At 38.0% G+C, this 27,926-nt stretch overlaps 1 protein-coding gene across 3 annotated transcripts; it reads right to left on the bottom strand.

The window, feature by feature from the left end:
- Window positions 1-576: 576 nt before the first annotated feature.
- Window positions 577-27,330, bottom strand: tgfbrap1 (transforming growth factor, beta receptor associated protein 1). 3 transcript variants are annotated; one of them, XM_081381084.1, is made up of 12 exons: window positions 27,185-27,330; window positions 25,367-26,068; window positions 22,449-22,643; window positions 13,334-13,488; window positions 13,156-13,238; window positions 10,102-10,443; window positions 9,748-9,805; window positions 7,257-7,400; window positions 7,010-7,156; window positions 6,242-6,401; window positions 4,966-5,402; window positions 577-2,571 (listed from the first exon to the last, which is right to left on the bottom strand). In XM_081381084.1, the coding sequence occupies exons 2-12, from the start codon at window positions 26,052-26,054 to the stop codon at window positions 2,380-2,382; spliced, it is 2,601 nt and encodes an 866-aa protein (XP_081237210.1). In that variant the 5' UTR covers window positions 26,055-26,068; window positions 27,185-27,330; the 3' UTR covers window positions 577-2,379. The 3 variants fall into 3 exon arrangements, with proteins under 3 accessions (XP_081237210.1, XP_081237211.1, XP_081237212.1); XM_081381085.1 differs by having other exon boundaries at window positions 27,191-27,310; XM_081381086.1 differs by having other exon boundaries at window positions 26,852-27,290.
- Between the last annotated feature and the right edge of the window lie 596 nt (window positions 27,331-27,926).

The raw sequence follows: 27,926 nt of genomic DNA, 5'->3' as shown, positions 1-27,926 counted from the left end.
TATTACAAGAATTAAGGGGCGTGTCCCAATACTTTTGTCCATATTTAGCCTATATATATATATATATATATATATATATATATATATATATATATATATATATATATATATGGTAACACTTTAGTTTAGGGTCCAATTCTCACTATTAACTAGTCGCTTATTAGCATGCCTGTAGTAAGATACTGTCTGTTTAATAGTACTTATAAAGCAAATATTAATGCCTTATTCTGAATGACCATATTCTACATCCCTTAATCCTACCCAATACCTAAACTTAACATCTAACTTACTGACTATTAATAAGTAGTAATTAGGGATTTATTGAGGCAAAAGTCGTAGTTAATAGTGAGAATTGGACCCTAATCGAACCATACGAATCATACTTGAACTTGTGAAATTGATGCATTGATTTTTTTCCCCCATTCCTCAGGCTGATGGCAAACTATGATGCAAACTGAAATCTTTCTGCAAGGATGTTGGATTGATTAACAAAACAAATGGAACAGGTCCAGCCATTTGGCTCTTCTGTCTTTCTGTTAGTCTCTTTCCATGAAGTACATCATCCTAAACAGTGTGCTCTATTCATGTAGGCATAATCGTTTATTAAAATGGACGTCTTTACATTTTGTACATTCCACCCACACCGGCATTGATTTACAAAGCAACAAACAGTTATTAATACAGTATGTACACACCAGTATCCATGTATCCATAAAATACTTAAAGTGGACGTAAAGAGATGTAGAGGATTTCCATTGTTGCTCAAGCTGAAAAGTTTACAGTCTCACTTCAGACAGAAGGAAAAATTTGGTTGCACTTTTGACGAGTGGAACTTTTTCTGGGAGAAACGCATCAGCAAATCAAAGCAAAGGCTAAATAGCGCACATAAACTTTCCTACACCGGCATTTCAAGTGTGGAACTTGTGCTGGATCCACTGCCCAAGATTGTGTACAATAGTATTTAAATTAACTGTGACAAATTTGTTTGGATACAATTTACCATTATCCTTGCAGCCAATGATCACTATAATAAATGTTATATTTGCACTTGCTAAACCGTTTCTGTAAAAAAACATCAAGGGAAACAGTCACCCTACCATTCCCTGGTTATAACCGAGGACATTTTTAGTATTTATTAGTAGTAAGCAGTGTTTCTTCTGTGCTTTTTTCCCCATTCACTTATTCCGCCTTTAAAATCTCACTATTTTCACTTCTACAGAGAAAATATTTCAGATACTTATTCAAATATGAGGTTACAGATTATTCTCAGGCAAAACCCTCTGCAGCCATTGCTACTACTGTGCTTCACCAAAAAACACAAATGTAATTGATCATGTTAAAATATGTTTTGATCTGTAAAATCACAGCTTAGCATTAAGACATGAGGACTCACATCCACGTCACCACATGCATATGAGAAACAAACATTTTGGATGTTATAAGCAACTTTAGCATTTAGCTATAGCATGTACACAAACACAGCACAGCCTGAGTCCATTGGTTTGTTTGATATGGCAACCATTTTTTAACTAAATATCACTTTGAGAGAGAGAGAGAGAGAGAGGGAGAGAGAGGGAGGGAGGGAGAGAGGGAGAGAGGGAGAGAGAGGGAGAATAATATTTTTCTTGGGTTGTACTAATTAATCATAGACTTTCATTGCAGAATTTTACATAACACTGACGTAACTTTGAAGTTACCCAGATCGGACTGTAGCCAGAAGATGAACATGGAAATTCTGGAAAATCTTCCCTTTTTATCTCAGAAAATTACTATTAAATGGTTTAAAAGAGCGATGATGACCACAAACCATATTCATGATGATATTATGAAAATAATTTGTAAGCATTTCTCCCTTATATTAAAAGAATCATGATGCAATCACTTAAGGCTATAACCTGTCACTCTCTGAGAACAGAGCAATTGACTTTGGTGTTTGTTTAATGAAAACTATTGATCGGCTGAATCGCATAAACCAATTTTTGATGAGTATCCCCACAGGGAACAGATAGTCAAGACACTAGCATTTTGACCTCAAACAGTTTGCAAATAATAGTTAACATGGATACCACCCACTTAAAAGCTAAATATTTCAAGACAGCCACTGGACCAGTCATAAGGCAATGCTAAAAAGATCAACCAGTGGTGGGGGGTTAGTTTGATGTTGATTAAAAAGTTCATATTCATTGTCAGTGTTGTGTGTATGGAATAAATAGTATCTCAAATTCCCAAACACTTATTTGTTGACTGACTCCCTCACACACAGGGAAAGCAGGTCCTGCTTTTGTGAGGGCTCTGAACAGTTGCCCTATGCACTCAGCCTTCTCATGTGTGCGGTACAGGAGTAACGCCAGAATTTGTCGCTTGCCCCACAGATCAGCTTCATGTGTGATTGCTGCGGTGGGCATTTTCATGTTGGCGCTTTGGCAAGTCCAGGGCTTTCTTGGCCACACAGTGAATGTGGACCGGCGTTCCGCCAGGCAAGCAGGCGCAGTCTGGCTCGCTGAAGGTGTTGTGGCACAGCTGGCATCCCTTCTTTTCAGACACTAATATTGGGCCGCCTCGATACTTCAGCTGTGCAACACAGAACGCAGTGGTTAGTGGGTCAATGACATGCACTGTAGTGGACAAGTGTGTGTATGTATATTATATACACATATATATAAATAAAACGTTATTTATTAGGATGCACCGATACCGATACCAGTATCCGGTATCGGGCCGATACTGAGCTCATGTACTCGTACTCGTACTCATAAAAATGTCTCGATACCAACAACCGATACCAGGCAGCGTGTGCACAGTGTTTGTGTCCAGACAAAGAAACACTGAAAACAGAAATTATAATGGGGATAAAAAAGAAGGCTGTCTATGAGGTAAATATATCTTATTAGTGAAACATTAAACAGAATATAGTAACGCCTGTGGTGCGCGAGCTGATAAAAGAAAAACGCGCAGTGGATTGAGCGCGCAAGCGGCACAGACGCGCGAGCTGGTCGAGCGCATCAGACGTCAGTGGAAAGTTTGTAGTTCAGTCGGATGTCAATGGCAAAGAAAGTAAACCGAGGCATGTCGCTTATTATTAACGTTAACTGACCAGAAAGAGAGAGAGAGTGAGAGAGAGAGAGAGAGAGAGAGAGAGAGAGAGAGAGAGAGAGAGAGAGAGAGAGAGAGAGAGAGAGAGAGAGAGAGAGAGAGAGAGAGAGAGAGAGCACTTCTGTTGAATGCTCTTGATTGCTGATCGTTCACTCAGCACGTGTTATTTGGATTAAAAATAAATCGTATAGTAAAACATAAACTGTTACCTTATTTGTGTTTAACGAGTGGTTGCCTACATTATTACAGGACATTTGCAGGTCAAGAAGTTACATGAACTTCAAACATCCAAAGCGCGCGCCCCGAAAACCATCGCCTCAGACAGCGCGCAATACTGAATGGAAGTCTTTCACGTCTTGCACTTGTAAGGATGAATTCACTTTTCATTGTTGGCGAGTATCCTAGTAAACAAAGTCTCTGTTATATCTCAAGTGAACGTAGACAGTATAATTCAAATGGGATCCGTGCGGTCGGTCTTAAAGGTGCAGCAGTTTAATTAATCTGCTGCTGTGTTTTAAGGTTAATCAAACAAAGGACATATAAATTACTCACTGCTCTTGACTAAATAGGCTACCTTTTTTAACTTTACAAAAAGATCCATCTATATTTAATTTATACAGTAATGAATATGCAATATATATTTGATGAACAAATTAAGTTTAAATTTAATAAACAACTAATATGATTGATATTCTTTTGGTTTCTCTACCAATACATTTAAAAATTACAAATGCATTAATTAAAAATTAATTGAAAATTAAAAATACAGGTATCGGTTACGGTATCGGTATCGGCGAGTACCAAAAATGAAAGTATCGGTATCGGACTCGGTCTGGAAAAAGTGGTATCGGTGCATCCCTATTATTCATGTTGGTTTCATTTGGTTTTAATAAACAAAATAAAATGTATACACTAAAATAAAACAAAATAAATCTACAGTTCAAAAGTTTGGGGTCGGCCAAGTTTTTTGTAGCTGTTTTCAAAATTGATAATAGCAAGAAATGTTTCTCAAGCATCAAATCAGCATATTAGAATGATTTCAGAAGGATCATGTGACACTGAAGACCCGGAACCTTTGAACAGTAGTGTATAGAGTACACAGACCAATCATTTAAAAAAAGTTGTACAAATATTCATCATGAATTATTAAATTCACACTGCATGACATTTTTTTGCAACCTGAACTAATTTTGCCTCGCTTAAAATATAAGATAATCTGACCTTTTAATGACAACTTATTGACCTTGACTTTACCATATGACTTTGATTTGTCAAACAAATATTTGTCTGAAATAGTCAAGTTTCATTTATGTTTCATTTGTTTAAATGATGTAGATGCGCATTTGCTGAATGTTGACGGTAAATGAGAAAGTATTTTAGCCTGATTGTTTGCCTTTTCTGTTTCAAATATTATAAAAGGAAACGCTTCCAACACATCAGCCAATCAGAAAAACTTATTGGCCGATGCTGATATTTTAAAAATGCCAAATATCTGCCTTGGCGATATATCAGTCCACCACTAATCTAGACAGTTGTAAAACCCTGACATTTTTTTTACTTTATGCCCAGCAAAAATATCAAAATGAAATTTGACACAGAGACAGACAGATGTGCGATTGAGGTTACTCTACAGGTAAAAATATAGAAGTGCCCGGCCCACTGTTTTTGCCTTTATTGAGATAGGATAGTATAGTATAGTATAGAGAACTGATAAGACATGAAGTGAGAGAGAGAGGGGGACAGGATCAAAAAAGGTCCCTAAGACGGGACTTGAACTCAGCTCACCCCGAACCAAAGCTACATGTCGAAGCACTGTCCGCAAGACAGGCTACAATAGGCTCTGACATAAAAACATAATTCATGAGAACTCACCCTGTCATGCTGAAGCTGGAGGTTTTGTGCCCGGGCCAGCCCCACTGCAACCTGGGAAGTGCAGCGTGCATGTACACTAGCCCTCAGCGCCCCACACAGGAAAGGACGGAGTAATGGTAGAGACCACTCCTCTGGAAGGAGCTTTAACACATGCACTGCGTCAAAATCCTCAGCATGTCGGTTAAGCAGGTCGACTGCTGCTATTGTTTGTGCCCCTCCCGGTAAATCCGGGTCCAAGTAAACGCTCAAGAGTTGGTGGAAAAGCTTCTGACGGTAGGACCGGTCCTGAGATGCAGAGGCCCAAGAGCAGTATTCCTCAGCTGCAGGCGAGTCTTTGAGCTGGTGCACTAGAATGTGCAAGGCCTTGTCATGTTCTTCTAACTTTCCATGAAGTGTAGCTCGCTCAAGTAGCAGCAGCTCGGAGTCCTGAATTTTACCTACAAGCACAAGCAGATCAAACCATATTTTAGCTCTTAACACTAGGCATACACATATATTGCGATTTCAATTTCAGCTGCGATATGATAAATACTGTTCTCTCATAAAAATCTCATATGGCACCAGTTAAAAGACATAAAATCAGAATAGAAAAACAAAAATCACATTGAAATAGTATGGGGAAAACTAACAATCAATGCCTTTTGCCCACACTCTACTGCCATATAGTTACTCTATAAGGATGTTCAGACTTGTAAAAGGACCAGTTGAGAAATATTTCAGTATATAATGAGTTCACTTTGCATTCACTCATCTTTTTTAAATTCAATTCAGTTAATATTGTGTCAGTCCATTTTACATTCACCATTGTTTTTGGAACCCAATCAGCATAAATGTATTATTAGTATTATTATTATTTGTATTATTATCACCATTGCCTTTATTTCATGCATTATTTTGCAGTAAAAACAGAGTTCCTTTAAGTTTCTGTGTATAATTGCCAATGGATTCAATATGTTTCTCATTACAAATCTAGTGAAATGCTGTAAACCTCTGTCAATAGTAATGTTTGAAATTAAAGTTTGTGTTTAGCAGCATTATTGCAAAGCATTTATTGGTAACACAGAACCTGAAAAGAAAGAAAAATGCAACAAGACATATCTGCAAACCCAAAGATCACTAGAGTTTTATGCACAGATCAACACCTATCCGCTCAACTCTTACCTCTGCTGTCGGTGCCCTTTTCACAAAGGGACAATTAATTATACTGCAATCAAAGGATCAAAAGTCTTGTGTATATTGGAGAAGAGGCACAGGCATCCAGCTACTGGGTACCTACCTAGTAGTAACTGGACTCTGCAGAGATTGGACTCTTTCAGTAACCGTTGTAGTTTCTGGCGGGCAGCAGACAGTTGTTCCTCATTGGCTGATGGTCGTGATATCAAGCCCAGGACTTTGTCTGCATACAGCACGGCCAGATGTGTGTGATACTTCTCTTTCTGTAAAAACAGACACAACACACAAAAGAGCTTTTTCATACTGCGCTTAACCCCAGGATATCATCGTTCTATACACCGAAACAAGATTAGCACTGCGTTGTGGTTTTTACCACGCATTGCAGTGCCAAACAAGTATAGCGAAGTTACAATGTTACACTAGTTGCTTAACAACAGACAACCAATCATGTGCCACATATTCACGTGCTTTGGACAGTCACGGAAACACGGCGCACTGTATAAACAGTAGTTTCAGCATTTGAAAGACAATGATGACAAAAAACACGTCAATTGGACTGAATTGGAGTGATTCTTACATTTATAGTCTGAAAAACCTATTCAGGATAAACTTGATACTTCATTCGACAATATATACTGTAATCCGAGGATGTGCAATGCTAGAGTATTTATGTAAACAAAGGCATTCATCCAATCAGTAACCCAGAGTTTAGGAATGTACAGTATGAAACGTCAGTTTATAAATACCCAGGATTAATTGCAAACCCCGGGTTAATTATGAAAAGCCCTAAAGAGTTGGGCAACCTTTTAGCATATAGTAGGTACAGCACTTGACTAAAGAATCAATAATGCTTTGGCAGTGGTGCTATTACCTGCAATTTCTTCTCTAGCACCAGGTGTTCCAGGTAGAGCAGAAGGGCCTGACTGTGTTTCTCCAAATACGCAATCACATCATTTGGGTTTAACTGCCCCATCTTCTCCTCTGAGGTAGGCCTTTTGGTGAAGATTTGCACACCAATCTGTAGGTCATCCAAAAGATAGAGACAGCTAGTCAATTACACCCTCTAGAATATTCTGTAGACCTAAAATAGTTCATTACAATGAGGATGAAGTACACACCTTTTGATCTTTCTGTAGTGCCCAGTCTGCATGCCGCCACACAAGGTCAAGGTTGGAGCAGAAACTAAGAAAATCCACGACATATTCAAACAGATCTGGTCGTGTTGAGTCTTGGAGATCTCCATTGACAATCTTAACCCACATCTACAACAGGACAGGATTTAAAAAAAAAAAAAAAAAAAAAAAAAAAAAAAAAACTCTTATTTATCCATTACCTGAGAGCACATCCAATTGTAAGGTTCTTAAATAGAACTGCATCTTGCTTAACATGAATATTCCAGGTAAAACACACACACCACCCTTACCTGTTACTCCAGAACTATTTACTACTGAATTATTACTGATACTTTTTAACTGGTCATGACACAAACTGAAACAATGTAATTACTGTACATTTAGACAGAGAAGATTGGGAAGCAATTTTATTACGCCAGTCTTATGGTGCGTTCAAGTGATCTTGTAAAATATTGTATTTACGGACATGAACGCCACCACAATGTCGTAAATGCAAGTGGGAAGTCCAAATTTATCAAGTTGGGGGTGTGTCAGTGAGAAACATTGCGTAATACCACAATACTTAATGGTATTTAGCAGTGATATTGTCAGGCTTTTCTGTTTACAGTGAAGTAAGCTAATTGCCTGCACAGAATATGATGGCATTATAATATAACAATGTAATATACAATAAAGTGTGCAGTGGTTCATAACTTAATTAAAAACATAAAAAACCAAAGTACACCTGATGCACATTTCTTTGTTCTTAATTTTCTAGAACTAGAGTTTAAGAACCTTGCTGTATTTTTTTGTTATTAAGAGAAAGTACACCGCCATCTTACTACGAGGAAAGTGACTTGAACGCACCTGCTGTAAACTTCCCAGGAGAACCTGAACGCACCATTAACTTGGATAGACCGATACATCATCCAGGAAGATTAACTGGCCAATACATGGCCATTAGAATATCAGTCTCAGTCAACATCTGCATCAGACTTCCTGACTAACAGAAGTATTTACTATGCACAATGTCAGTTTGAAAATCTACAGAAAAAGCCTAATCAAATGGGTAGTGCATTTTCATGGAAGTGATCATTAAAACTCTGCAAATGTGTTCATTTTATTTGCCACTTAAGTTGTATTTACAATATATACACACACACACACACTACCATTCAAAAGTTTTGGGTCAGTAAGATTTAAAAATAAATAAATAAATAAATAAATAATACTACTTTTATTCAGCAAGTATGAATTATCTATTAAAAGTAATGCTACAAAAGATTTCTATTTCAAATAAATGCTGTTCTTTTAAAAGGGATAGTCCACCCAAAAATGAAAATTCTATCCTCATTTACTGACCCTCAAGTTATTTCAAACCTGTATGAATTTGTTTCTTCTGCTGAACACAGAAGATATTTTGAAGAATTTAGAAAAGCAGTTGATGGGTCCCATTGACTTCCATAGTATATATATATATAAAAAAAAGACTTCATACTGGTTTGGAACACCTTAAGGATGAGTCAGTTATGTCAGAATTGTCATTTTTGGGTGAATAATCCTTGAACTTCCTATTCTTAAAATAATAACTTTCATGTAGCTGCTTTTCCACTGTTGGGCCAAATCGATCTCGTTGCTTAACGGTTCAATTCCGTGCCGGTCCGGCCCAGCCCAGCCAGTACGGATATGGTTTCATTTTCCACTGCAGGGTTGATAATGGAGCTCTTTGGAATGTAATACAAATGCGTCAGTCGTTGCCTTGGTGATGTAAGAGTTTACACAAGGTATGAGATGCAGATAGCGACCGCATTATGGAGGAAGATCAGATATTTCTATTATTAACTTGTGTTTACTTCACTCAAATAACATGCTTGGCGACTACAGAGAAACTGGCCAATCCTAAGTGGCGATGTCACTACACGCATTCTACTAGCGCAGTTGAGATTTCCGGGCTGAGAACGCTTTGTAATCCATCCGTGCCGAACCGAGTTCAAGTAGAAATGTAACCGTAACAGTTCCTTACCTTCCTTGGAACCTTTTAGTACGACAGTGGAAAAGTGGCTATGGTTTTCCGCAAAAATATTTAGCAGCTAAACCATTTTCAACATTGATAATAATAGATGTAAGATAAAAGAAATGTTTCTTAAACACCAAATCAGCATTTTAGAATGCTTTCTGAAACATCATTAGACACTGAAGACGGGAGTAACAATGCTGAAAATTCAGCTTTTTCATCACTGAAATAAATTATATCTTAAAATATATATATTGTTAATATTATTCTACGCAGGTTGTAATGAACAATTGTCTGTTGGACTTCAACTTTTCTTTCCAAACTGCAGGATGAATCAAAATATTTTTCTGCGGTAATCAACAGAATGCCAAAGAGGATGTCAGCAGAGCTTAAATTGTATTTTAATTCGGAAAATGCTTTTAAAATTGGCAGCAAACTTTTCCTAGCTTGTTACCACAATCAGAATGTTCAATTAGATCCCACCTGTAAAGCAGCAGAATCCTGACCGTTGTAGTGATAAAGAAGTCCAAGAGCATAATACCTGAACAAACAGAAACACCATTAACAGTCAAATCACACACAATAAGGAATGCCGCAAGTTATTTAAACACTGTCATTTATTTAAGTTTTAAAAAAGTAATGTACTGCCATGACAACTGCTGTGAATAAAAGGACAGAGGGCATTGATGATTAATGCATCCTAATGGTTTATAAGACAACAACCAAAATACTACAAAACGTGAAGCTTCATCTTTTGCATTCTTAGCTTTCTTGCAAAAATAAACTGTCAAAACTTTATCAACAGCTACTCAAAGAAATACAAAAGCGAGTACCCACTTGTGATGCTTCTCCAGCCAGGGGGCGCTGTCTGCCAGAAGACAGGCGTTATCAGAGGCCAGCAAGTCCAAAAGACTCTCGTGGCCAGTCTCTGCGTACAGCTTTAGCAACGCCGTATCTACGTCTTCACGGAAACCATTAGCGCTGTCGCTGCTGCGCACCTCGTGTAGGTAGCTGATGAGAAAACATTTGAAGCGCTGTACCTTCTCCTGGTCCCCCTGCGTCAGGTGGTTCAGGTCAGCAAATTCATGAAGTGGTGGGTGGCAACGTGTGAAAGAAGAAGAAGCGGGCAGGAGCAGCGGATAAAGAGAGATCAGCTCCCGCACATCCAGCTGTCCCTTCCTGTGATGGGCATTAGATAAAGCAACATTTTTATTATTATTATAACAAGGTTTTTATTTTGTTAAAGTTTCTTTTGCTGTATTATTATTAAAAACACTACAGTGGAATCCTGTGTTGATACTGTTAATTAAAACTAAAAGTATTAAAGGTGCTGTATGTAACTTTTTTTATAAAATGAATCCTTTTTTTATTGCCCGTCTGTGAAGGGGTTGTAATCACACATTACATTGATCCACTTTTCGTGTTTTGCTATTACCTCTGAAGGCCAGTATTCCTATTTTTATGTGTAGTCTCCGGGTCGGATTTTCTGCGAAATCCACCGGATGTGACGTGCATGCGCGCTCCCGAGCCTACAGTCTATTGCAACTGCACTGCAGCTAACGACATGGAGTCTGATAACACCAAAAAACGACCTGCCTCCAGCACAACACAGACTCCAACACAAACTCCAACACAAACTCCCAAAAAAAAAAAAAAAAAAAAAAAAAAAAAAATTATATATATATATATATATATATATATCTGCTGAAGCTCGTCAGGCCAAACGTCAATCGGATCGACTCAGGACGAAAACACGGATCAACATCGGCAGAGCGTTTGAATTATGGAGAGACCTCCGTTTTGAAATAGCAAGGTAAAATATAACATACATAAGACATGAAATGAATACAAAAGACTGTTCCATGATAACAAAAAGCAGGTGCTTTAGGATGTAACTTTTATTTTATGTACTAGATCTACTGTCTAACGTCACTCATCCCACTACTATCATATTGTTTATAATACACATTTCCAGACATGTTCAGTACAGTAATATTACTTCCTACTGTCTTATTGTTACACTGATATTGTCCAGTCTAGTTGACTAACCGTTTTCGTTTTCATTCATTGACCTATGTTGACATTGCTGATTGTGAAAGATACACAAATAGTTAGTAAAATAATGCTAGATAACACCACATGTCGGCAAAATACAGTCGATGTAACGTTATCATGGTACGAGCATGGAGCATTAGTTCTATGTCAAGCTGATAAAAGTAGCCTATTATGGTAATGTTGCAGTGGGAGTTTACATGAGTTTCCAGCATGTTGTGTGATGCTTTCTCCGTTGTGTTGAAAGTCTCAGTGTGGCCGCCGGTGAGTTCGCGCTCTTGAGTTTGAGCACGCGCACGAGCACTGTTGTTGCAATCTGAAACATCACCGCTAGAGGCCGCTGGATCCTACATACAGCACCTTTAAAATTGTTTTTGTTAATTGCAATAAAATAAAAATATTAGATGAAACACTTAAAACAAAAATTAGAAATGTTGCCATGGCAACTACAAGAAATAAAATAAGTTTAAACTGAAGTACTATAATGTATGGAAGCTTGTTTCCACCATAAAATAAATCACAATTCTGAGAAAATAAGTCAAAATTGAAGGATATACAGTAAACTCTTAATTGTGAGAAAAGGTTATAATTGCGAGATATAAACTTGTAACTGCAATAAAGTCACAATTGCAAGTTAATCTCACAATTCTGAGAATTAGTTTTTTGGAATTGCAAGATGTAAACTCGCAATTATGAGGAAAAAAAAGCCAGAATTGTGAGATAAAAAGTTGCAATTATCTTTTACATTCTTTTTTCCATAACAATGACTACAACTAAAAATATATATAAAAAAGAAAATAATAAAATTCACAAAAGCACATAAAATTACAAAAACAAACTTAAATTTAAAAGCTAATTAAAGGGATAGTTCACTTTGAAATTAAATTTTGTTATGTTTTAGCTTACCTCAAGGGCATCCAAGATGTAGGTGTCTTTTTTTCCGCAGTAGTTTCAATTTTGTCTACGGCAGTTCATTGGAACGAATGTCTTTAAGGCAACATCTAGTGTATATATATCTATGCACCTGTCTGCGTACACGTCACACACCAGGATGCGCGAGCGCCCTCAGATCACTTGGACGTGGCTGTGTATAAGAGCTAAAAACGATATAAATAGCCTACTGTTCGTTTTCTCACACAAACCGCTCGTTTCGTGTCTTAGGCCATCAATGTGTACTTACGATGGGGAATTGTTTAATTTGGACGATGGGGAATTGTTTTAATTTGGATTCTGTGCATGCTCTTTGAGACTGTGACCATAGACCTGCATGGTATGACAGAGACAAGAACGGTTTGACCTAAAAATATCAAAATTTAAACTACTGCGGAAAAAAAGACACCTACGTCTTGGATGCCCTTGAGGTAAGCTAAAACATACCAAAATTTAATTTCAAAGTGAACTATCCCTTTAAAAATGTTAAATACTATATAATAAAATAACACTGGTGGCAACTGTCCATTTGCTCAATTTTGGAAGATAAGGTTTTAAAGATTTATTCCAGATGTACCTTCTCCTTGTCATCTGAAATATTATAGTAGTACTTGCAATCTGTGATTCAAATGGGTTAATAGTTCATGCCGTATGACAGATGTAGCAACTTAAAATACATGCCGAATTCAACATGGTGAATACACTGATATTTACGTCAGCCATTTATTCAGCTATTAGACAAGTTTCTGTTCTCCATCCATTAGCATACGGCGATTAGGGTCAGGTGTGCAGAGGGATAAGAAGCAATTAGCAAAGAAGTTAATTAACTCCATTCAGTCATCCTCTGAAACATCTGGGCCTGAGCAGCAATTAACAGTATTAATTGCATGACAAAATGATGTACTTCACCTAAAATGCTCTTTCGCTTCTAAAAACTGAAGCTGGCCAAATTGGATGAATCCTGCTTGTTGGAGAATTCTTTTGTGCAATATCTACAACATAAAAAGAGAAAATCATCAATTAAAATCCTTTCTCCATTGAGAGAAATACTCTTATATCTTACCATAGTCAGAACGGCTTGGCGTACCTGATATTTCTCTTTGGGAATGTTTCTCTGTGCGGCCTCGGTGAGGGTCAGGGCTTCCTCGACTCGATGGCTTGCCAACAGGTCTTGGATCTGACGCTCCAGAGGGAGAGGCACCAGCATATACACCGCTTTTGATGAGGCCAACACCACCTTACCTGAGAAATTAGAGGCTTTTTATAAAGTTGACAAAAAGACATTCATTGTGTGTTCTGCTCTTTGAGCACCACACTACCTGAACGCTGTAAATGCTGCTTAAAGAGATAGTTCACCCAAAATGAAAATTAGCCCATGATTTACTCACCCTCAAGCCATCCTAGGTGTATATGACATTCTTCTTTCAGAGGAATACAATCGGAGTTATATTAAAAAAATGTCCTGACTCTTCCAAGCTTTATAATGGCAGTGAATGGCCATTTATGTTTTGAAGTCCATCAAAGTGCATCCATTCATGATACAAGTGCTCCACACGTCTCTGGGGTGTTAATAAAGGCCTTCTGAAGTGAAGCGATGCGTTCGTGTAAGAAAAATATTCATATTTTAAACTTTATCGAGACAGCCGTACGCATCGATTTACGACGAAAGAGTGACCCTTGACCTGACGCATTGACAAAGGCGGGAGTGCAGAGGATAGAGCAAAACAAAACACCATTCACGAATTAAAAGTCTAAAACGAGAATTTTTAAAGAGAAATGTCGGAGGAGCTTGAGTTTGTTGCCGAGCCCTGTTTGTTTGAACTGCGAGAGGCGTCAAAGCTTACGCTATTCGCACATCCTATGTCAAGTCGACTTGCGTAGGCCGTCTGCTAGTTATTTTAGTCTATAAAGTCTTAAATGTGGATATTTTTCTTACACAAACGCATCGCTTCACTTCAGATAGGCATGTGCCGGTATTCGGTAATGCGATAAATCGCGGTAATGAATATGCACGATATTGTTATCGCGGGCACTTCAAAATACCGCGAAAAATAATAATCCGAATTTAGATTTTTAGAACGCGCATTATAGCTTATTTTCCATCAACCGCTTAAACAAACACTGCGTATATGCTGCGCGAAACACGTGCGCACTCTGATGTAAACAATCGCCACTTGTATAAGCATACGGCCGGTGCGCACTTCTAGTCTAATGTAAACAGTCCTCACATGGAGAAGCAGCATGGTGGAAGGAGGAACGCCGCCGCAAACAGTCTATGGCCGCCGCCGAACTATCCGGATCCATCCCGCTTCTAAAAGCAGAGCTGCCAACTCGACGCATTCAGCGCGAGACTCTTCACACGCTCACGCCACACATCCGTTTTCTCACGCAGAGAAAAATCGCGGAGCAAAGAGGACACGAAGACCGTCAAACAAGACAGAGCAGGTTACTTTTGATATGAAACAGGAGAACAATTGTGTCACAGAACGTTACATTTAAACCATTTAATGACCAGCAGCATGTTAGATGACTAAAACAAATAGATAAAGAGGAGTATTTTGCTGAATATGTGCACTGCACTTTTTTACATATTTATTATATTTTTACTTGTGTCATTACATAATTGTTATAATGAAAACCACATTATATTTGATTTAATTAGTTATTTGTAACCTTTAATAATACCAGCTGATAGGGCTCTATATGGTTACATAGCATTTTGTGAGATTTTTTTTTCATGAGAAAAAAAAAAACATGTGGCCTATCTACTGTAGCCTTCCTAATATTTATCCAAAATTAGTCAATAGTGAATCAAGATTTAAATCAAATCCCAAGTATTGAATTGAAATCGTTAAATTTGTGTAAAGCAATAGAAACAGTAGCCTACCAGTTATTGTACCATGTAATCATTGTAACATGTTGTCACTAAACTTAATAAAATTCAGTTTAGTTACCAAATGTTTTGACAATCACAATTACACCTTGTGATGCAAGTTTTATTTATTTTTTACACCACCCCCCAATCCATCTGTTTCTCATGTGCAATTAAAATATCGTGATAATACCGCATACCGTGATAAAAGCTCACTCAATTAATCGCAGCATGAAAATGTGATACCGGCACATGCCTAACTTCAGACGGCCTTTATTAACACCCCAGAGTCGTGTGAAGCACTTTTATCATGAATGGATGTACTTTATGGACTTTAAAACAGAAACCAGCCATTCACTGGCATTATAAAGCTTGGAAGAGCCAGGACATTTTTAATATAACTCCGATTGTATTCGTCTGGAAGAAGAATGTCATATGGATGTCTTGAGGGTGAGTAAATCATGGGGTAATTTTCATTTTTGGGTGAACAAACCCTTTAATTCCACAGAGTTGCAATACAATGGGGAACGTTGAAGGATGTAAAATGGATAACGTGCGTTTACATAAAACACCAATTTCACATCCATGGAAATAAAGCCACATTCATGGAAATAAATGCTTTGGCATAAAGAACAGCACATTCATAAGACATGAGAACGTAACGACTGATGGTGATTAAACTGCTGAAAAATAATCAAGCTTGTGATCTGCACAATAATGAGTTTTTGACACGGGACGTATGGTGACTGACCTGATCCGAGCTTGTCATAACACATTATATCAGATGCTCCTAAATAAATTGCCTTCACTACATTCTCTGCGCTGATTGCTTTATTAAATGTGAATGTGTCTGGTTTTTGCCCTCCCGATTCAAGCACTATCAAGCTTTAGCAAGACTTGACAGGAGAAAATTTCCCTGCTGCTTTGTAGGGAAATTTACCTCAGCACTTCAGAGAAATCAATATTTGTAAATACTTGACTGCAGCACAAGCAATCTAAAGGAATACCAACTAAGACACTGGAGATCTTTATTTATATAGATTTTTCAGCTGCTTCTTTACTGTTTCTCCTACAGAATTTTGTTCTGAAACTATGTTGTAGATTTCTATCTTTAACTACATGTTCTTCTATAAACAATTAAATCAGTTGTACTGAATTAAGTTTTACTAACCTTACAAATTTGCATCTTTAACATTGCTTTCAAAAATAAAAAATCTATTATCATCATGAGGGATTATAAATATTGCTTGTTTTTTGTATTATTATTTATTTATTTATTTATTTTTTAAGCTAACCGAATAAACATTTACAGTGAGGAAAATAAGTATTTGAACACCCTGCTATTTTGCAAGTTCTCCCACTTGGAAATCATGGAGGGGTCTGAAATTGTCATCGTAGGTGCATGTCCACTGTGAGAGACATAATCTAAAAAAAAAAAATCCAGAAATCACAATATATGATTTTTTAACTATTTATTTGTATGATACAGCTGCAAATAAGTATTTGAACACCTGTCTATCAGCTAGAATTCTGACCCTCAAAGACCTGTTAGTCTGCCTTTAAAATGTCCACCTCCACTCCATTTATTATCCTAAATTAGATGCACCTGTTTGAGGTCGTTAGCTGCATAAAGACACCTGTCCACCCCATACAATCAGTAAGAATCCAACTACTAACATGGCCAAGACCAAAGAGCTGTCCAAAGACACTAGCAACAAAATTGTACACCTCCACAAGGCTGGAAAGAGCTACGGGGAAATTGCCAAGAAGCTTGGTGAAAAAAGGTCCACTGTTGGAGCAATCATTAGAAAATGGAAGAAGCTAAACATGACAGTCAATCTCCCTCGGACTGGGGCTCCATGCAAGATCTCACCTCGTGGGGTCTCAATGATCCTAAGAAAGGTGAGAAATCAGCCCAGAACTACACAGGAGGAGCTGGTCAATGACCTGAAAAGAGCTGGGACCACCGTTTCCAAGGTTACTGTTGGTAATACACTAAGACGTCATGGTTTGAAATCATGCATGGCACGGAAGGTTCCCCTGCTTAAACCAGCACATGTCAAGGCCCGTCTTAAGTGTGCCAATGACCATTTGGATGATCCAGAGGAGTCATGGGAGAAAGTCATGTGGTCAGATGAGACCAAAATGGAACTTTTTGGTCATAATTCCACTAAACGTGTTTGGAGGAAGAAGAATGATGGGTACCATCCCAAGAACACCATCCCTACTGTGAAGCATGGGGGTGGTAGCATCACGCTTTGGGGGTGTTTTTCTGCACATGGGACAGGTCGACTGCACTGTATAAAGGAGAGGATGACCGGGGCCATGTATTGCGAGATTTTGGGGAACAACCTCCTTCCCTCAGTTAGAGCATTGAAGATGGGTCGAGGCTGGGTCTTCCAACATGACAATGACCCGAAGCACACAGCCAGGATAACCAAGGAGTGGCTCTGTAAGAAGCATATCAAGGTTCTGGCGTGGCCTAGCCAGTCTCCAGACCTAAACCCAATAAAGAATCTTTGGAGGGAGCTCAAACTCCGTGTTTCTCAGCGACAGCCCAGAAACCTGACTGATCTAGAGAAGATCTGTGTGGAGGAGTGGGCCAAAATCCCTCCTGCAATGTGTGCAAACCTGGTGAAAAACTACAGGAAACGTCTGACCTCTGTAATTGCAAACAAATGCTACTGTACCAAATATTAACATTGATTTACTCAGGTGTTCAAATACTTATTTGCAGCTGTATCATACAAATAAATAGTTAAAAAAATCATTGTGATTTCTGGATTTTTTTTTTTTAGATTATGCCTCTCACAGTGGACATGCACCTACGATGACAATTTCAGACCCCTCCATGATTTCTAAGTGGGAGAACTTGCAAAATAGCAGGGTGTTCAAATACTTATTTTCCTCACTGTACATCTATTCATTTGACTAATTAGTGTGAATTAAAGGGCACCTATTATGCAAAAATTTTATGTTTGAACATAAATCATAAGCACTGTCTCAGAACAACCCGTTCTCAGATTCGAGGCAATGTGACGTACTTTTGCCCCATCCACGACTGTTGACTGACACTGCAGTTTTAGCATAGACCCGCCCTGAGTGAGCTAAACACAGTGCGCCATTATTTCGACGACGGAGCAGCTGTAGACAAGAAAGTCTCCTTAGCGATTGTTGTTGGTTGTAAGAATCAGTGTTGGGGAAAGTTACTTTGAAAAGTAATGCATTACAATATTACATTACTCACTTAAAAAGTAACTCATTGCGTTACTTAGTTACTTTTTTTTAGAAAACTAATGCGTTACGTTACTTTTACGCTACTTTTTTTCACCTGGGCTGGGCTTGTTTTTTTATAACAAAAAAAGTTATATTTTTGGGGCAAATGTAAAGACCCTTTCACACCAAAAGTGAAATAATAAGCCTCAGGCTGAAGGAAATGCAGATTCACGCATGTACAGTAGAGGGCGCCGGTCAAACCTTTCAGCTGTTCTGGATAACAGAAGAATAGATGCAGGAGAAAAAAGTTTAACACTTTGCCAATAAAAAAAAATAAAAAAAATCTATAGTTATTTTTGCTTATGGTTTAACTGAATCATCAAAGGTCAGAAGCAGGTACATTGGTCAATAAAGTGAGATTAAATGCATAAAAATGTTTTATTTAACATATTTAGTTAGGCTATTGCACGTTTGCTTAATATTCTGATTCTGCATTTCATTGATTTTATTCATTTTAAGGAATATTGAATCTTTTTTTTGTGCAAGTGAGATGAGTAAATGCCTTCTCACATTTAGTCTAGAACTACAATAACCATCATGTTTACACACAACGCCTCAGCACTTCCATTTGTCTCAACATTGGGACAAGAGAGCTGTCAGTCAATAAATGGGAAAACAAAGTAACTTGTGTTACTTATTTGAAAAAGTAACTCAGATATTTTGTTGTACATTTAAAAAGTAATGTGTTACTTTACTAGTTACTTGAAAAGTAATCTGATTACATCATTCAAGTTACTTGTAATGAATTACCCCAACACTGGTAAGAATGAACATAGCAGTCGTCATTTACTCTCGTTTTTACTCTCGTTCGAGGATGGATCGGTACAAACTGTTCGAGATCCAGCTTACAGTCTCCCAGAGCGATAGGCCTAACCTTACTGATCACGGCAGTAACGGAAGGGCTTCTCCCTTCCACACTTTCCTTCGCACTTTATTACAGTTCGTCAGAGTTGTATTGCGGATATAAAGATGACCAGTGCACCCACTGAAAAGGCATAAAGTATGTATATATTTGTTTACTGTTAGTTGTAATGACTGATTTTGTGTAATTCGCAGTGTATGTCCATTCTGTAATGGAAAGTGAAAACAACAAGTGTAGTTTTCACCTTAGAGCCTGCAGAGTATGACTTGCTCAACTATGAATGTAGATGCTATAAATAGAGCATATGCAACATTTAACTTGCCATAATTGAAAATGTGGTTACGAGAAAGAGGTAACTAATTACAAATACTTTCGTTACAGTACTTGAGTAGATTTTTAATAAAGTAGTAGAGTAGAGTATAAATAAATTGTGGTACTTTTACTTGAGTTGAATAAAAATAAAGTATTCAACTTCACAACATTTATTTTTCACCAAAAGTACTTTGACAAAGGTGACGACGGAGTAACAGGGCGAGCTGACATTTGACAGACACTTTTCAAACTACTGTGGTGGAGCCCTGCGCTTCAGCCAATCACAGAAAGGTCTGAAGCGCTTCAGCCAATAACTGACAGGTCTGACTCAGCTGCAAAACCTATCAAAACTTCCAGTTCAGCTGGGGGGGGCGGGCGTTCAAACTGCAGTTGACAGTCAATCACTGGCTCTCGCGTTTTGAATCAGTAGTATCGCTAACGTTTCAATATTTTAGTGAATGTATGCTCATATTTAGTGAGCTATGCGCTTATTCTGATTTTAAAGGTCCCATATTGTACACCTTTCTGTAGTTTTATTTTAGGTTTTGATGTCCTTAAGAATATATATTTGCGGTATAAGTACCAAAAACCATCCCAATAAATTTTTACAGCTCCTTTCTCAGGAGCTCTGCTAAGAAGAGGTTGATTTTGGCCTTTCTAATTAATATTTATTAGCCTCTGATTGGCCTGTTGTTTTCTGAGTGACGCACAGCCAGGCCAACCACAGGTAACTAGGGTAATGTATGCTGTAGCTTGGTGATATATATAAAACACCTGTAATGATGGACATTGCTGAGGGAAATGTTATCCGGCCTTACATGTTCGAGACGGACTCAGACCCCGAATCGGCGACGACAGGAGACAAACAACCACCTCCTTACATTTGGCGTTATTGTTAGTATATGTATATTTTACTACGTCACGACGCTTCCTTCGCTACGTCCTACGTCATACGCCGGCATCCATCTCCCATGAACACGCGTCGACCGTTGCCGGAAGCCAGTTATTTTCATTTATAAAGTTTTAAATATGTATATTTTTACGACAAAACCGCAGGGATTACCCTCAGAAGGCCTTCGTTTATCCCCCTGGAGCCGGATGGATTACTTTTGTGAAGGATGCATGCACATTTTTGGGACTTGAAGGAGGTGGACCCCATAACTTGACATTATAACCACTGAAAGATCTAAGACATATTCTAAAATAACTGAAAATGTGTTCGTCTGAAAAATTATTGACATATGCATCTCGAACGGCTTGAGGGTGAGTAAATCATGGGTTTAATATCATTTTTGGCCGAACTATCCCTTTAACATATTAACCCCTACCCCACTTTATTTTTTTACAGGCATTTTTCTATTCATACTGTTTTAATCCCTCAATTCTTTGATCAGACCTCCCACCCTTTTGTGTTTTTGCCCTTTTTAAAAAAAACATTCAAATGATCTTACGTGGACTTTTCAAAATTTGTAATGAAACAATCGCTCTTAGCAACAGGGATAGCTGATATGTTTGCCTAGCATTGTGTCAAACAACAATTTATGAGATTAATATAATGTTTTGCTCCAAAATCACTATATATACAAACACGTCAGTCGTGTTTGAAATAACTTGCTTCAGTGGTCCCATGTTGATGTTGCTTCTTAAGAGTGAGACAGAAAATATTTAATTTTATAAAAAATATATATACTCTGATACAGGCTATGTCGATTAGCATTGCATTATAGATATACATCATTCTTACGAGAATACCAGAGATGGCTTGAATAACACAGATAAACACAGATCATTGCAATAGTGTTTATTTTTTCATTAGTCAAAAAACATCACTCTGTATCTGCATGTTATTTAGCTGTAGGGATCTGATGCCCATATAAGGGGTTTCCTATAAGGGTGCCCTCTTGCTTCCAGTATGAATGAAATGGAGTGTTTTACGCTCCATATTGCTGACTTATTTTAGATAAAAATAGAAAAATATACTAAAGTACTTTGTAACGTAGTAAATGAACGTGAAAAACTACGTATTTACTCTTAGTCAAGTCATTATTTTCCAGTACTTCTACTTGTACTCAAGTAAAGTATTTCTTAAGTAGCAACACTTTTACTTAAGTACAATTTTTTAGTACTCTTTCCACCACTGCCTAAACGTCATCAGTACCAACAGTACAACATATTAAACAGACTACTTTTAGCCCTTCAATTAAAATGTCATTACCATAACTACGTTTTTCTGAGGTGCTATGAAGGAAAGGGACCTTAAAGGGATAGTTCACCCCCCCCCCCCCCCCAAAAAAAAATTCTTGCCATTATCTACTCACCCTCAAGTTGTTACAAACCTGTATGAATTTCTCTCTTCTGCTGAACATACTGTAAAAGAAGATATTTTGAAGAATGTCAGTAACCAAACATTTGATGGGCCCCATTGACTTCTATAGTATTTTTTTTCTCATACTATAGTTGTCAATGGGAACCATCAACTGTTTGGTTACCCATATTCTTCCTTTTGTTTTGCTTTTTTTTTTTTTTTTTTTTGCAGAAGACAGAAATTCGTATAGGTTTGGAACAACTTGAGGGTGAATAAATGATGACAATTTCTTCTTCTTCGTTCTTCTTTAACCGTGAATACAGAGTAAGGGGCCACGTTTTTCCATTTCATGGCCCTACACTACTTTTCCTCAATGTAACGTCATAACGCTAGATGGATGTCTTTAACCATTTAAACTCGCATCTTTTGCAGTGTCTGGCACATGTAACAGAATTGTAAAAAAAAAAAAATCCTTCCACTGACCCAGGTCTCGTGTATTTACCAGCAAAAATGCGGTCTGTGTGAATCGGCCCAAAGGGTGAAATAATGCTAAATGTATGGGAATACACTCTTACCTTCAAAATCCTGCAGAAGGTGTCCATCTCTGAATGACAGTGTCTGTTTGAGCTGCTGGTCCAACATGCTGTGAACGGTCACAAAGCTTTCATCCAGCGCGACAACATACGGGAAACACACAGCCGCCGCGATCACGCTCTCGGACCAGCTCACCGGAGCACGCTGAGATATGCCTTCTGCATTTGCAAACATCCCTGAGAGATAAAGATACAGAGAGATGCATGACTCATCACAAATGATCACCATGAGTACAGTCACAGCAGAGAGGACAGCTTTATATCTCAGGTGGGCTGTGGCTGGACTTATAATATAATATAACTTATATTTAGAACTTATACCAGACATTCGTCATAGAAAATGTATGATACTCCTCAGGGTCACATAAGGAGTAATTTCCTCCAAAACATTTAGGTTTACAAAAAAGTGACTTTCATGATCAGACTCTTGTCTTATATAGAGTGCTGCAGGGGTGACATTTTTGTAGACCAAAACCAGGAAACGAGTTCCATCATTCTGCAATCAATCAACCGTGTTGGGGGTAACGCATTACGAGTAACGAGAGTTACGTAATCAAATTACTTTTTTCCAAGTAACGAGTAAAGTTACAACAAAATATCTGAGTTACTTTTTCAAATAAGTAACGCAAGTAACACCTGATTAACTGATTAACACCTCTCCGAGGCGTTGTGTGCGCTGTGTAATGAATGGCGGTGGTTGTGGGTATTTGTAGTTCTAGACCAAATGCGAGCATGCATTTACTCATTTCCTCAAAATGAATACAAACAGTGAAATGCTAACTCAGAATAGCCTACTATGCAAATCTGCAATAAGTAATATATATAATTTATGTATTTAATATCACTTTATTGACCAATATCTTTGCTGCTGACCTTCGATGATCTAATTAATAATAATAATAATAATAATAATAATAATTCATTACATTTATTTAGCGCTTTTCTCGGCACTCAAAACACTTTACATAGAAGGAGGAATCTCCTCAACCACCACCAATGTGCAGCATCCACCTGGATGATTAAACCATACTAAGCAAAAATGACTTTAGATAAACACATTTATATTTTTATTGCTGAAGAAAGTGTGTTAAACTTTCTTTTCCTGCGTCCAATTCTGCTGCAGTTCGGAATGGCAGCAGAGCTGAAAGGTTTGTTTGAGCTGTGCTCTCTACTGAACAGACGTGAATTGGCATTTCCTTCAGCCTGAGGCTTATTATTTCACTTTTGGTGTGAAAGGGCTTTTACATTTGCCAAAAAAAGGAACTTTGTTATTAATAAACAAACAACCAAGCCCAGCCCAGGTGGAAAAACCTAATGCGTTACTTACCATAAAACAGGCATGTGAACGCAGCTAAAGACAAAAAGAAGGTAAAACCTGACCGCTACAATACTAACATTTATGGTTGTCCTAATTTCTTTGCTTTCAAACTTTAAACCATTGAGCTTTCATTTTGGCGGACAACCACAGGGAGGCCTTAACGCTTTTCTTTTTTTGATAACAGATTTATAAACGATTCTCATTATGAATTCGGTAAGATGGTTGGCAATGGCACATGTTGCGTTCCCAAATGCAAATTATAAGTGACTCAAACACACATAGCACTTGCAGAGTGGCATTTACAGTGAATCTAAACAGAAAATGAACACAGTGTTGTTCTTTACTCTGAAACATGCAGCGCGTCAGAATATATTTAAATAAATACATCACAACAGTTGCGATCTGATGACTGCATTAAGCCATATCACATTCTCACAACAATGCATTGTCAAAATTCATTATAAAAAAAGTTACCGGGCAACTGGCGAGTAACACCGTTTCACCGGTGCATCGATTTTTACTTGCATTTGGCACCTCGAACCATGGCAAACCACGGCTCGTGTAGCGCTGTCAAGAAGCAATCCGTGCATGAAATAAATGTATTAGAAAACGCAACATTTTGCAGTTTATTTAATGATTAAGGCCATTTCGTGATTTTAATCATCATACAGTAAACCACACACACCCCCCCAAACATTTTTTCTTGGATTTGCACGTGGAATTCGCGTTGGTTAACTTTTTAGGTCTGAGAATACGGAAAAATCATATCAGTTACACATGATAAAAAGTAACACAATTTGCTACTTTTTTAGGGAGTAGCGTAATATTGTAACGCATTACTTTTAGAAGTAACTTTCACTAACACTATCAATCACTACTAGTCCACCTTTACACCTCCTCCACTCTAACTTCTAACAGGGCAAATGTTTTTTGAATAAAGACTGAAAGAGTTATGGGATGCTTAATTGCAGTGCCGTGGTTTAGTTTGTTTATAACGTTCATTCAGCTTTTTACTTGATTTATGAAGATTATCATGATGGAAAAAACGTGTAAGAATCATAAACTTTTGCTTGTCGCAGAGCTTATTTTCTGCAAAAGTCAGAGTTTCTCCAAAAGTCAATGGAAAAAATGTTTTGGGGTTTTTGTCGAGGAAACCAGGGCGATGCTAACTTCTGGGTTGTTCTACAAAAACATGCCATCACTGCAGTACTCTATTGGTAGCAAAATCAATTAATATTTCACTAAACACAAATTATAGAATGAGAGTAATATCTAGATTTACTATAGACATACATTTAAAATGTATATTACTATGTCCTGAACCATTAAACTGATGATAGCAAAGAAAGAAAATCAGTGGGGAAAAAGGTAAAACATTTTTTTAAATAAATTCACTTCTAAAAATTCACCACAGATCTGATTCTGTGTAGTGTAGATCCTCAATGTCACTGATGACTAATATGCTTCAATAGGGCAAAGAAAAACCTAATGCTGGTGCTAGCTTTTAATGAAATGGGAATAAAAATGGTGGGAGAAATGAACACGTGTACTGATCAGTGTTGTGTTCGGTCATGTAACTCACCAAGCCCGCCTGGGCCAGCCAGAAGAAACTCTTCCCGGCCGATCCTCTTAACAATGGGTTTCCTTTCTTCACAGTCATAAGGGAACAGATCCTGAGAGGCTCCTGTGCTGTAGTTCAGAATCATATACTGTGTGGACAGGGCAAGACAGATATTGTACCCGTCCAGGCTCAGGGCACAGGGCTGTTCTGGTGTGGTCACTTCCTTTAACATTTGCACTCTGTCCTCATGGACCGTACATATCTGGACTGCCCGTCTGCGTGCCAAAACCACCGCCATTTCCACACAGAACGCATCCCCTGTCACCGGATTCTCGTTGATACAAAACGCAGTCACACCTTTGAGCTTAGTGCCACCAAAGGGGACAAGCTCCAGGGTAACCATGTCCACAACAGTGATGGTTGAATCACAGAGGACGATTAGACGTTCCAAAGCAGAGGCGGCCTTCAGTTCTGCTACTGGCTTCTTCAGGCCCAGGTATTTGTGGAGGAGTTTCTGGGCTTTGTAGGCCAGCTTACCTTTGGCTGTCGTTTGCTCCTCTAGTATGAAGTGATGGATGAAGCAGTCATTGGTGCCCAGGTACAGATGTGGGCCACAGCACTCAATGCATTCAATGTTTATCCGCACTTTTTCGCCCATCAACTGCTCCCGCTCCACAGCGGGAACCAGCTCAAAAGCTTTCACGCTCATGGTGCCACCCACATCTACCGTGGGAGAGAAAAAAGAAACAAAACCTAAGTTTAGACTTACACTGGCAACAAGTCTGAGCAATATTATAATGAATATTAATGCACTGTGAACTAACATGAATAAACAGCTGTATTTTTAACGAACATTAACAAATATTCATAAATACTGCAACAAATGTATTGCTCATTGTTAGTTCATGTTAGTTAATACATTAAGTAATGTTAACAAATGGACCTTATTGTAAAGTGTTTCCAGAATATTATATAATAATATTGCTGTACAAGCCTAAACTAAAGCTTTTGTTCTCTTTTCCACATCTTCAGAAAGAGAGAAAACAAACAAAATCTTCAGTAACTTTAGACTTGCACTGACAACAAATATGAGCAATATTATGAATATTATGAAGACATTAGAATTTTAAAAAGATAAAGTAGACAAAGATATACTTAATTCGAATAATGAGATGTACACCTTTGGGTGCCTCCATGTAAACAGAAACACAAAAATGGTTTCTAAATGCCACTTATTGGTATAATTCATCATAATAGAATAGTCTAAAGCAAGAAATCACAGTTCTGACAGTCAAGCACAAAACCAGGTGCCTATTATTAACCTGTGGTTTGTATTACACACAGGTGCATTAATACTACTTATAGACCTACACTATCAGCTTCCTTTAAAACAAATAAGACATTTCATTTCAGTATTAGAAAGTTATTTACAAGACCATTTTCTGTCCAAACAGCCAAAGGCCACGCTAGCAAAACGTAACAAGATTCATCAAAACAAACACTTACTCGATTCCTCTTTCAAGCACCAACACCTGCTTCACAACCACGCAAACAGCCCAATATGAGCATTTATATGAACGACAGACAGTGCTTTGATTACGGGTGATCATGGGAGTGTGTTTCAAAACCTAGTGAGATGCCTATCTAGACAGCATTATTGGGGGGAGTTTTCCAAACGTACGCACCTATGCCATATTAAAAGCTGTGCTGGAAGACAGCTCGCTAGGTTTTAAAACACAGCCTTCGTGTTTGGTCGTGTGTGTGTCTGTGTGTTGCGGCATGCAGACAGCGCAGGTGACGCGACAGGTGATGTGAAAGAAAGCCGAGCGCATATCGTACCCCAACCTTGGCCAGTGCGGTCCTGATTTGAGAGATGGCAGCGTTTTCACGGCCTGCCAGTTTCATTCACACTCCACCTCCCTCTCTCTTTCTCTCTCCTCCTGCTGTAGCGCTTCCTGTTTCTCCGCCGAAATACATCCGGCCACGTGATGAGGGTGGGTTCTGGCTTTTTGATTGGAAAGCGTTTATGAAAATTAATTCTGAAAGCGAAATGTGTTACAATTTAGCTTTTCCGCTAATGTCGTTAAAATAGTTTTTTTTTTTAATGAGCTAATTATTCTTGATTTGTGGCGCTTGGTTAGAATGTTAGATTTTACAATAGACTGACACGTTTGTAGTCCTGAAACACTAAAGATTTCGAGTTATGGCCTACTTTTGGAAGTTATAATGGCTTTTCAAACAAAATCATATTCATTATTTTGTATTTCTGCATTTAGCAGATGAAAATATAATTTAACATTTTACCACAAGGTGGAGCCATAGGCCAGTGTCTTCTAGGCCAACATCTGATGACATCCATGATCTTACGTTACTGCAGCTATTCATTCATTCATTCATTCGCATTATGTCGCTTTTTTTGTCACACCATGCTCAATGTTTTTTTTTTTTTTTTTTTACACATGTAGGCTATGTGTACTGGAGATTTTGATCTATGAAGTCCTTTCCATATAATAAATTGAACCTTAGGTAAGAATAGATTTGAATAAACTTAAATTGCTTTTAATAAGCTACAGAGACAGAT

Source organism: Scardinius erythrophthalmus (assembly GCF_964197995.2).
Source record: "Scardinius erythrophthalmus genome assembly, chromosome: 12".
In the NCBI taxonomy this organism is placed as follows: domain Eukaryota; kingdom Metazoa; phylum Chordata; class Actinopteri; order Cypriniformes; family Leuciscidae; genus Scardinius; species Scardinius erythrophthalmus.
The sequence above is the reverse complement of the archived record's forward strand: the minus strand, read 5'-3'. Positions and strand labels throughout refer to the sequence as shown.